This window comes from Schistocerca gregaria, chromosome 2 (genome assembly GCF_023897955.1).
Source record: "Schistocerca gregaria isolate iqSchGreg1 chromosome 2, iqSchGreg1.2, whole genome shotgun sequence".
Taxonomy (NCBI): Eukaryota; Metazoa; Arthropoda; class Insecta; order Orthoptera; family Acrididae; genus Schistocerca; species Schistocerca gregaria.
The window spans coordinates 300,252,883-300,265,291 of record NC_064921.1 but is presented as its reverse complement, the minus strand read 5'-3'; the positions used below and the strand labels follow the sequence as shown (position 1 = coordinate 300,265,291).

The 12,409-nt window shown below is 44.5% G+C and overlaps 1 protein-coding gene across 1 annotated transcript in view; it reads right to left on the bottom strand.

Moving 5' to 3' along the window:
• Window positions 1–12,409, bottom strand: part of LOC126336914 (1-phosphatidylinositol 4,5-bisphosphate phosphodiesterase epsilon-1-like) — a 419,543-nt gene that overhangs the window by 76,364 nt on the left and 330,770 nt on the right. Inside the window, exon 11 of the mRNA XM_050001045.1 lies at window positions 2,035–2,188. Within this exon, the coding sequence (XP_049857002.1) occupies window positions 2,035–2,188 (154 nt within the window). The remainder of the gene's footprint in view (window positions 1–2,034; window positions 2,189–12,409) is intronic.

Here is a 12,409-nt window from a genome sequence, read left to right as displayed (position 1 = left end):
CCGTATGCCACGGCAAACTGGCTGACACTGACGGCGGCGGTGCACAAATGCTGCGCAGGTAGCGCCATTCGACGGCCAACACCGCGGTTCCTGGTGTGTCCGCTGTGCAGTGCGTGTGATCATTGCTTGCACAGCCCTCTCGCAGTGTCCGGAGCAAGTATGGTGGGTCTGACACATCGGTGTCAATGTGTTCTTTTTTCCATTTCCAGGAGTGTATATCAATCATTATGCCTAAAATGTAGTTGTCCCCTGAGATGCTCAAAATATTCATCGCGTGATTTATCGCATTGTCGGTGGATTTCCCTTTCCTGAAACCGTGGGCTCGTGCCCACTAATTGGCTGTGGTCCCTGAGGCGGCGGCAGAGAAGCTTTCCCTGTACCTTGTCTAGAGCATTTACCAAACAAGTCGGCCTCTATGTCTTCGGTTCTCTTGGATCTTTTTCTTCCCCTTCCTTTAGCGTAACTATATTCGAGATTTTCCAGATTCTGGGCTCTCGATCGTGCAAAAGATATCCATTTAATAACACGGTTATGTATGACACGATTTGGTCCACAAGCTGATGCAACACTTCTGCTAGTATTCTATCAGGTCCTGGTGCTTTATTCTTCTTTAACTTCATTAGTGACAGTCGCACTTCCTCCTGGACAAATGGAATCACAACACTGTTATTCACATGCTGTTCTAACAGTTCAGGGCATGAATTTTCATCCGTGGTGAACACGCACTTCATTAAGAATCATGTCCCGCCTTTTACAATGTCCAGGGAACCAACCATGAATCGCGGTGACTTCAGCATAATTATTATCTTTAAATAAAAGTGTTATTTCTGTTCCTTTCATTAAGTATTTCTTTTCTTTACGTTCTGCACTATACGTAGCAGTTATTTCCATATATAATCCAAGTCTCTTCGAGCAACATTACTTGGTAGTGACGCATCATGCGAAAGTTACTTTCGTTCTTGAGTTCTGGACACCAGTGGTTACTTGTAATTTAATTTTCTTTGAAAGAAGCTTTATTTTGTAAACTGCCATCAGGTAAAATAAGTAGTATTAGAATGATCACTGACGTGCACTTTATGTACATTGGTGACTCTGGCGTGCTTTGTTAACATCTTGTGACCGAGGTCACCGATGACGTCCGTCACTGATGATGTCACTAATAAGCATGTTGACGTCACTAGATCAATAACCTTGGTCAGTTGATGTGAACAAAATGTGTCGAGTAACCAACAGAAACAAAGTGCTTATGAATGCTAGCAATAATTCTACTGCCATAGCGGCATCTGTTAGCCTTTTGAATTCGTGAGTCGATTTCGGATTTTATGGATTCGTCAGAGTATAGCAGAAGGTCATGGTAATTAAATTCATTGGCCTTTGCGAGCCTCGTGATAGCAAAATACATTGATATTTGCGAAAGTTGTGTTATTAATTGGCAGTGTATTATTGCTTTCCTGATTATAAGATAATGTGAAGCACATTGTTTTATTTGTATCCATCTGCAGATTTGTGTCTTTCGAAACATTTATTACTCATGTTGTATGAGGTTTTAATAAATTTTCACTGCCAGCTAGTAGTGCTATGTTTCCAGCATAAGCGACTGATACTTGGCTTACGTTGACGAAATAAATCTCGGGTGAACAGCCTGGTATGAGTGTGCATAGGACACAATATTTCGGCAATCGTCCACGTTGCCATCATCAGGTGCGCTGATGTGCTGACCTGGCGCCGGCCCACAGCCGGTCAGTACATCAGCGCACCTGATGATGGCAACGTGGTCGATTGCCGAAATATTGTGTCCTATGCACACTCATATCAGGCTGTTCACCCGAGATTTATTTCGTCATAAAATACTCCTGGAGAAATTGAAGACTCACTTGGCTTACGTTACTACGCACTACATACCAAAATAACAAAAACAAAATTTTACTGCTACCCGTACCACGTCTGTGGCGACTTTTCTTACGTACTTCTTGGTCAACAATTGCTTAATAGACTGATTAAAGTAGCCGTGTCGGCGCAGAGACGTGAACTCACCCGAATGGCGTCGGCTGTCATGGGCCCCTGGCAGAGGCCCTCGTCGAAGTAGAGCTGCAGGTACTGCTCCTTGAGCCAGAGCATGCGCCGGTCCGTCAGCTGCATCTGCCGCTTGAGGCCGCGCACCACCCAGCACAGGCCCGTGTACCACATCCTGCGCACAGCCACCGACACCACAAACATCAGTCACACAGGTAGCGTTGCACGGCAAACTTGCGTTTGTTATTATTTGTTCAAGGTGTCAATTTTTCATTGTGTTCACCAGTGAATCATGATAGTCTCTCAGATAACTTTAGATTTTGAGGAACTGATGCTTTACAAGTATTTGTTTTCAGTCGTACTTAACGTAGGGAACGTAAAAAAGTTGAACTGAAAGAAGGTACGAAGAAATTCCCTCAGGGTTCAGTTTCGGGTCTGCTCCTATCCCTTACATATGTGAATGACCTTCCACTTATTGTGCATTAAGCAGAATTAGTACTTTCTCCAGATGGCACAAAAGTATTAATTAATTTCCTTAGAGAGAAAAAACCAAAGAAAGTATTAAAAATGTTTTCAAAGAATTCTCATTTGATAATGTACTCCCCCTTATCTTTTTAAAGAAAAGAATAGTTCCAAAAATTGATGTAGCACGTGACTAGGGGTCTTTAAATAGAGTAGCAAGTTATAAGTTAAGCCAGAAATCACGAAGACATTCATTCCTGCAGGGCTCAGTTTTGAGTACAATCCTATTCCTTAAAAATGAGAGTGATATTCAACTTCTTATACTTTTAGCAGAGTTGGTACTTTTTCCAAATAGCGCAAGCTTTATATAAAATGAAATGTAATATCCCTTGTTATCAAAATAAATAACTGAATAAAAATCGTTATCATCAGAAACTGAATAATAAAATAGCTGAAAAGAATACGAAGCTATTAATCATGTATGGGGAAGGGGGCCAAATAAATTGTTAACTACATTTTCAAAGAATTCTCAAATGCTTTTCTAAAAATGGGATCTCCATTAATTGAAGAAAACTCCCTGTATATTCAGTTCTGTACAAGAAATAATTCTACTGGTATAACTGAACTTAGGTAATGTAGACGTTTAGCTTTTTTCAGTAACTGTAATATTGTACCATGAGTGAGAAGTGTGGGCTCTGTCGTACGTCTGTGAGTAGTGCTTTATGGTGTGGAATTCGTTCAAAGTATTTTCATTGGGGGGAATGCAGTGGGGAAGCCAGTGGGCATCCTAGCGAGATTCTCTCCGGGGAATGCACAATCTGTAGTACAACTAAGTTGGTAGAAGAGCAGCAGCGTAAGATCTGAGCCTTTCAGGTGCCGTTATTACACGCAAAGGGGGAAATAGATAGGTTGAGGAGGGTGAAGGGTGCTGTGGAATGGGAACTGGCAGTTGGCAAGAAGGCAGCTAGGAGGAGGAGGTAGTTAAACAGTTGTACTATGCGTATTTGCAATAGATTTGACCAACTGTCAGAGCTGAGTGGAGAGGAGCCTCCTGTAGCTGTAGGTGCAGGAAACATCCAGCTGTCCTCAGCAGTTAGGAGGCCTGAGTCAATTGCAGAGTCTGACAGGAAGAAGAAGGTTCTGCTGCTAGGTAGTTCTCACGGTAGAGGTGTGGGCCACCAGTTGCTGGAAGTGTTGGTGTGTGAGTACCAGGTCACCAGCATTATGAAGCCTAGTGCAGGGTTGGCTCAGGTGCCTGATGCATAGGGGAGTTATGTACGAATTTTTCGAGGGAGGATCGGGTAGTGATAGTGGGTGGAGCAGGGAATAGTCTTGATAGGGATGGGGAATATGATGTAGGTGGTGACCTGGTAAAGATAGCTATTCAAATTGGTGGCACTAATGTGCATTTAGTGCAACTGTTTCAGCGTCATGATCGGCCTCATCTTAATGTGGCTGTCAGGCGTGTTAACATGGGGTTGGAGAGGGCACTGATGGCAGAGGGCATGGCTCACATTGCAGTGGTGCCAGCTGAGTCTATCAGTATATTGGGTTTCACGAGGCGTGGCCTGCACCTCAATAGGTATGGGGAGGCTGGCAGGTATGGGAAGGGGAGGCTGGCAAAGCTTGTAAGTGACAGTGTAGTGGGTGATGGTGGGATCACTCATGGAAACATTCCTGTAGACCTGCACCTTTTTTAGATTGAAGTCAGCTGATAGGTATACCTGCTTAAAGTAAGTCCCTCTAACTAAGGAATCACCTTCACAGACGTCATGTTTCCAAGTAGAGAAGGAATTAGCATATTTCATCAAAATGTAAGATGTATTAGATCTAAAGTTCGTGAACCGCTTACAGATGTTGACTCTGAAGTTACTGGTATATTCAAACACCGATTAAATAATGTGACAATTAAGAGGCTTCCTACACCATGATACAGAATATCTGGCTGTTTCTCAAGGAGTTCCTTGCGGAGTGGGGGAGTGGCAAACAGTATTCTGTTTGAGTCTGTAGACGTATCATGGCGCTGCACTGAACATATATTTGAATATCGTGCAGGGGCAGTTGAATTTAGTGAAACTAAACTTCTAATTTTTGTTTTTTGTTTTTTATAGGTCGCCTATCTCTGACTTCAGAGCATTTCTGCTCAAGCTAGAGAGGGTTCTTGATTCACTTTATATGAAGTACCAGAAATAAATTGCATGTGGTGACTTCAATATTAATTTTGTATATGATGGTGCCAGAAAAAATGTGTTAGTAGATCTCCTAAATTCATATGATCTGATGCAGGGTGCCGAGGAACAGTAACACAGCCATATACGACATTTTTATTCGTTCTTCGTTACTAGAAGGGCATGCTGTTGGGAAACGGGTGAATGGTCTGATACAAAAAAAATTAGCACTAAAAGGATTTTGTTCACAAACATATATCACATATAATTACAAATTGTGTAGGAAAGTCAATCCAAAGGCAATACAGAGTTCTTTAAACCTTGTCAAGGAACAAGAGTGGCGGGATGTTTGTAGTGCCAACAACATAGATGATAAATGTAATGCTTTCCTAAACACATTTCTCATGCTCTCTGGGTGTTGCTTTCCATTAGAACGTCCTAAACCGGGCACTAGCAGTAAAAGGCAGCCTCGGTGTCTGACTAGTGGGATTAGGATATCACGTAGAAAAAAGCGGGAATTATATCAAAATGTTAGAAGTAGTCACAATCAAGCTACAGTAGCCCATTACAAACAGTATTGTAAGGTGCTTAAAAATGTGACTAGGTTACGCAAGGTCGACGATATAAAGTCAGTTCGCAGTAAAAATGTTTCTGTTACTGATAGATCAGCTATACAGATGTACAGTATTTAACAATCATTTTCTGAGCATAGCTGGTGAATTAAAAAAAAAATTGTTTCTACAGGGAATCGTGCAACTGTCTCGGCAAATGTCTTTCCTAGATTGATGTCTGAAATACTCCTCTGTGATACAGACAAGTGGGAGATTGAGTCAATAACTCTATCACTGAAGGGTAAGGACTGTCATGGATATGCTAGAGTGCCTAACATAATATTAAAGTACTGTGCTGCACATTTTAGTCCTGTATTTAGCCACATTTGTAATTTTTCGTATAGGAATGGTCAGTTTCCTGAACGATTAAACTACTCGATAGTAAAGTCGCTTTATGGAAAGGGAGAAAGGGATAATGTAGACAATTTTAGACCTATTTCTATGCCACCAGTGTTTGCTAAAGTTATTGCAAATGGTGTGTTCGTAAGGATAATTGCTCATTTTATATCACATAATTTGTATCAAATGTGCAGTTCGGCTTTAGAAATCGTTAAACAACTGAAAATGCTATATTCTCTGTTCTCTGTGAGGTACTGGATGGGTTAAACAAAAGGTTTCGAACGCTAGGCATATTTTTTGATTTAACTAAGGCTTTTGATTGTGTTGATCAAAAAATATTGCTCCAGAAATTGGATCATTAAAGAATACGAGGAGTGGCTCACAACTGGTTCACCTCTTAATTTAACAACAGCCAGCAAAAGGTCATTATTCACAGTGTTGAGAATGGCTGTGATGAGAGATTTGAGAGGGGCATGGTCAAGGATTAAAAATTTATGACTGATGCTACCCTTTCTCCTAACGAATTAATAAAAAGCAACCAACGGAGTTCAAAACGAAGTGCAGCTCTCTGAAGGTAATTGTAATCAAAAGCTGTTTAGTGTTAGACGAAGAGGCACAATTAACTTTTGTGATTTACTTGCAACCAGAGATATTTCTGATTTACACCGTTCAAGCTGCGCGTGGAGTATCTTGGCAGCGTTACTTTAAGTTGCTTGGTATACGAGCGAATTTAAGAGACAAAATTGTTCGGTATTTCCAACAAATTCACACGTCCCCGCGGAAATCTTGGGAGCTGGTTTGAGCCGCCGCCCGCTGTAACGACGAAAATTTCATCTCATACCGGTGAAGTAGGCCAGCTACCTTAAGCTACCCCAACTGTGCAGAAACGTGTACGCATTGGTGCTATCTTAAACGAAAGAGGAGTCGATACGTTACCCCCTTCATTTAACATTCAGTAATAACCTTCAAGAAACAGTCAAAGTCCTTGTAAGTTAAATATTTGTTTTATTCTGCAAGTATTTGGAATTAACCGATGAACATCAGTACGCAAGTAAGAAATCTAATTTCCTCTCCGCTGCATATGCGAAGGGAATAATTGAAAAGTGGAAACGGGAAACAATCTTAGTCCAGATCTGACATTTGTCAGAGGAGTGAAAAAACATCGTATCTATGCCTGTACATAACTGATTTCTACCAAAAAATGAGAAGGTATTCTGATGAGACAGGATTATGAGGCTCACTGTATCAATGCAAAAAAAGAGAAATTAGAAAATAAATACACTATTAAAGATGTACTAAGTGTCATACCAAGAAAAATGTTTAGTTCTATGCATCAGTAATAAAGTTTTTTAGAAGTTGATTCCTGCAAAGAAGGAAACAGCAACCAGCCACTGTTAATAATGCTATTTACACTCCTGGAAATGGAAAAAAGAACACATTGACACCGGTGTGTCAGACCCACCATACTTGCTCCGGACACTGCGAGAGGGCTGTACAAGCAATGATCACACGCACGGCACAGCGGACACACCAGGAACCGCGGTGTTGGCCGTCGAATGGCGCTACCTGCGCAGCATTTGTGCACCGCCGCCGTCAGTGTCAGCCAGTTTGCCGTGGCATACGGAGCTCCATCGCAGTCTTTAACACTGGTAGCATGCCGCGACAGCGTCGACGTGAACCGTATGTGCAGTTGACGGACTTTGAGCGAGGGCGTATAGTGGGCATGCGGGAGGCAGGGTGGACGTACCGAGGAATTGCTCAACACGTGGGGCGTGAGGTCTCCACAGTACATCGATGTTGTTGCCAGTGGTCGGCGGGAGGTGCACGTGCCCGTCGACCTGGGACCGGACCGCAGCGACGCACGGATGCACGCCAAGACCGTAGGATCCTACGCAGTGTCGTAGGGGACCGCACCGCCACTTCCCAGCAAATTAGGAAAACTGTTGCTCCTGGGGTATCGGCGAGGACCATTCGCAACCGTCTCCATGAAGCTGGTCTACGGTCCCGCACACCGTTAGGCCGTCTTCCGCTCACGCCCCAACATCGTGCAGCCCGCCTCCAGTGGTGTCGCCACAGGCGTGAATGGAGGAACGAATGAAGACGTGTCGTCTTCAGCGATGAGAGTCGCTTCTGCCTTGGTGCCAATGATGGTCGTATGCGTGTTTGGCGCCGTGCAGGTGAGCGCCACAATCAGGACTGCATACGACCGAGGCACACAGGGCCAACACCCGGCATCATGGTGTGGGGAGCGAACATCTACACTGGGCGTACACCTCTGGTGATCGTCGAGGGGACACTGAATAGTGCACGGTACATCCAAACCGTCATCGAACCCATCGTTCTACCATTCCTAGACCGGCAAGGGAACTTGCTGTTCCAACAGGACAATACACGTCCGCATGTATCCCGTGCCACCCAACGTGCTCTAGAAGGTGTAAGTCAACTACCCTGGCCAGCAAGATCTCCGGATCTGTCCCCCATTGAGCATGTTTGGGACTGGATGAAGCGTCTTCTCAGGCGGTCTGCACGTCCAGCACGATCGCTGGTCCAACTGAGGCGCCAGGTGGAAATGGCATGGCAAGCCGTTCCACAGGACTACATCCAGCATCTCTACGATCGTCTCCATGGGAGAATAGCAGCCTGCATTGCTGCGAAAGGTGGATATACACTGTACTAGTGCCGACATTGTGCATGCTCTGTTGCCTGTGTCTATGTGCCTGTGGTTCTGTCAGTGTGATCATGTGATGTATCTGACCCCAGGAATGTGTCAATAAAGTTTCCCCTTCCTGGGACAATGAATTCACGGTGTTCTTATTTCAATTTCCAGGAGTGTATTTATGAAAATAGCAGTATTCGCGATTTCGAAAGTAAGAGTTCATCTTCAATTGGCTGTTCAAGTTTATATCACATTTGTTGTTGTTTACATTAGTTCTTGGCTGTATTTCCAACAACTAATGTAAACAACAACAAATGTAATATAAAGTTGGACAGCCGTCGCAAGATGAAACTGCCGGTTCGAGATCGGTGACGTTGGTATTTGTGTAAATAAATAATATTAACTGGGCCCGCCAGGTTAGCCGAGAGCGCTAATGCGCTGCTTCCTGGACTCGGGTAGGCGTGCTAGCTCTGGATCGAATCCGCCCTGCAGATTAACGACGAGGGCCGGTGTGCCGACCAGCCTGGACGTGGTTTTTAGGCGGTTTTCCACAACCCACTAGGTGAATGCCAGGCTGGTCCCCATGTCCCGTCTCAGTTACACGATCTGCAGACATTTGAAAACGTTCGTACTATTTTGTGGGTTACACTAGACGCAGACAGCTGGGGTACACTAATTCCGTCCCGGGGGGTACACGGTGGTGGCAGGAAGGGCATCCGGCCACCCTCTGCAATTAACACTGCCAAATCCATAGTAGCACGGCCTGTGTGGGAGAAGTAGTATTATTAATAGTTACTAGTTGCTGTTTCCTTCTTTGCAAGAATCACTTTGTATTTTGTATATAGTCACGGTTTCAAAAAATATCAGTTTTTAACAAAATAGGTGGAAGAAAGATTTTGTTCCAAGTGCTATTAATACAAATGCACATTATATTCGTGATAACGCAAGTACAGAATTACAGCATTAGATTTGCAACTAACAGAATTATAGTCAACAAAAACCACTTCTCATATCCGATAATTTTGGAACTCCAGAGAGAAGCACAGTTTGGCACAAAGACCATGCACCATCCAGTAACGCATGTTTGTAAGACGCTCCCCATTGTTTGGCTCCAGGTTTAAGTCTAGCAATATACAGCAGAGTACCGAGAATACAGTAGCATTGACAATACGTTTTGTGAAAATATATGAGACATTTCCTATTTCCACTTTTCAATTATTTCCAGAATCTTAACATTTGGTGCCAGGTACCCTAAAGACACACAGTAAATTGTTGCGCTTATTACTAAAAGGAAGTACATATCGAATAATTCTCGAATTCTCCGACAAACTCTAAGGACGATGGATTGCACATATCCGATGACTTTCTGGTGAGAATCATATTGTTTCTACAGAAAGGCGACACTGTGTCCCCAGAATAAAGCAGCTTGCTTTATAATTTTGTAAACACGCCCAGTCTAGTACACTTCTTGTTATTGTAATGACCTATTTCGGCCTCATTATGCTATCATCAGGCCTAAAATGCAAGGGACATTCAATACGTAACGCAACACATTTTTTTCTGTGCCAATTTCGGTTGAAAAAGTGCGTCTTTTGTTGTGGGGCATCATGGAATATTCCCGCTTCGGGCCCAATAGTTTTATGTAGTTCCAATAGATGGCGGCGCTATACGTTTCCTTCAAATTGGCGTTTCTAACGGAAGTGCGTTCCAAGTAGAGACGCGTCCCAAGTTTCTTTTGGAGGAAAACCAGAGCATCGCAGATATTCGTAGGCGTTTGCAAAATGGCTACGGAGAATTGGCAGTGAACAAAAGCACGGTGAGTCACTGAGCGAGGCCTGTGTCATCATCGCAACAAGGTCGTGCACAACTGTCCGATCTCCTGCGTGCCGGCCGGTAGCACACAGCTGTGACTCCTGAAATGTTGGAACGTGTAGACACTCTCACTCGAGGTGATCGATGGATCTCAATGAATTATCTCGCTGCACAACTGGACGTTTCTGTTGGTAGTGCTGGTACACTTGTTCACCAGTGTGGGTGCTCAAAGGTGTGTGTCCGGTGGGTTCCTCGCCGCCTAGCAGAAGACCGTAAAAAGTAACGAGGAGACCATTTGTGCGAAATTGTTTGCTCATTTCGAAGCTGATCTTGACTACTTTTTGTCGAACGTGATCATAGGCGATGAAACACGAGTTTATCACTTCGAACAGGAATCAAAACGGCAATCCATTGAGTGGCGCCACTCGACCTCTTCTCCGAAGGAGAAGGAGGAGATTAGTGCTTAAAGTCCCGTCGAAAACGAGGACATTAGAGACAGAGCACGGTTAGGGAAGGATGGGGAAGGAAATCGGCCGTGCTCTTTCAAAGGAACCATCCTGACATTAGCCAGAAGCGATTTACCGAAATCGCAGAAAACCTAAATCAGGATGGCCGGACGCGGGTTTGAACCGTCGTCCTCGTGAAGACGAATCCAGTGTGCTAAGCACTGCGCCGCATCACTCGGTTCTTCTCTGAAGAAAAAGTTCAAACCCGCATCTCGCGCCGGTGAAGTCATGGCTATGGTCTACTGGGACTCTGAAGGGGTTATTCGGATTGATATCCTCTCTCAAGGTGAAACGATCAACTCTGAAATATATTGTGCTTCTCCCAGGAGATTGAAGAAACGACTTCAGCGTGTCCGAATTTCCCCCTTCTCCTTATCCTTCTCCTTCTCCGTGACAACGCAAGGCCTCACAAAAGTCTGTGTACCCGAAAGAAGCTCACAAAACATCGCTGGACTGCTCTACCTCATCCACCCTACAGCCCGGATCTCGCATATTCTGACTTCCATCTGTCCGGCCCAGTGAAGGACGGGGAGCAATGCATGGATGGCGGGTGGTTATTGATGCAGGAAGACTTTGGCTCCTACGTCGGCCAGTAGAGAGGTATCATGCGGGTATACAGGCTCTCCCAGTAAGGAGACGTAAGATCGTCGTAATGAACAGAAATTATGTTGAAAAAAAAAGGGTCCTGTAGCCAAAAGAATGGCGAATAACATGGTATATAGGAATACTGAATAAAACCAACCTGATTTCACAAAAAACTGTATTGCCTTACTTACTGAAGATCCCTCGTGTAAAGAGGAGGATACCTATCACCGGTATCAGCTGGTGCACATCCTCAGAACTGTGCTGAGGACCCACAACATCATGACCATCAGCTTAATAACGTGATGGTCCAGCTGTGGAATGCGATACAACAGTGATTCTGCGTGGCATGGATTGTACGAGTCCTTGGTAGGCTTCCGGAGGCATGTGGCACCAGACGTGTACGCTGAGGTCAAGCAATTGCCGTAAACTACGAGCTGATTGTTTGTGGGCGCGGAGAGCATGCCAGATGTGTTGCATCATATTCAAGTCAAGGTGAATTTGACCACCTCATCGTGAGCTCACTGTCATGATTTTTAAACTACAGCAATACGATTCCGGCCTTTCAGGGCCATTTATCATGCTGAAAGGCGCATTCACCACCAGGGACGATATCAAGTATGAAGTGGTGCATTTGATCCCCAAAAGTGTTCAGGTAGGCCACAGTTGTCATGGTGCCTTCGATTACTATCACAGATCCCATGAAAGCCTAGCTGAATGTCTACCATAGCATTATAATGGCACCACTGTCCTGCGTCCTTGATGAGGTGCATATTTCGAGTACGCGGTCCCTTCGATGACGGAATATCCGGACATGCCCAGCGACAATGCGTAACAAGAAACTTTATTCATTCGCCCAGACGACAAGTTTCCATTTTTCCACGGCCCACTCACGCCCATCCAAAGCCCACCGCAATGGCAGTTGACATTGTCGTTATGTTAATATGGAAAAACATGGTGATCGTCTGCGGTGGAGTCCCATACTCACCAATGTGCGCTGAACGGTATGCTCCCAAACTTTTGTGCCTGCACCAGCACTATGCTCTATCGTCGGATGTGCCATAGATCATCGCCTATCCTACTTTACAGAACGGGCAAGCCTCCGATGTCCACATGCTGTAATGATCCTGCTTGTGGTTCTACCGTCTTTCAACCACTTTCCACAGATGCTCACAATAGCGTATGAACAGCCAACCAGCGTCACCATTTTCTAGGCGGTCGGTCCTAGGTGCCGGGCCATTACAACTAGCCCCTTGCCAC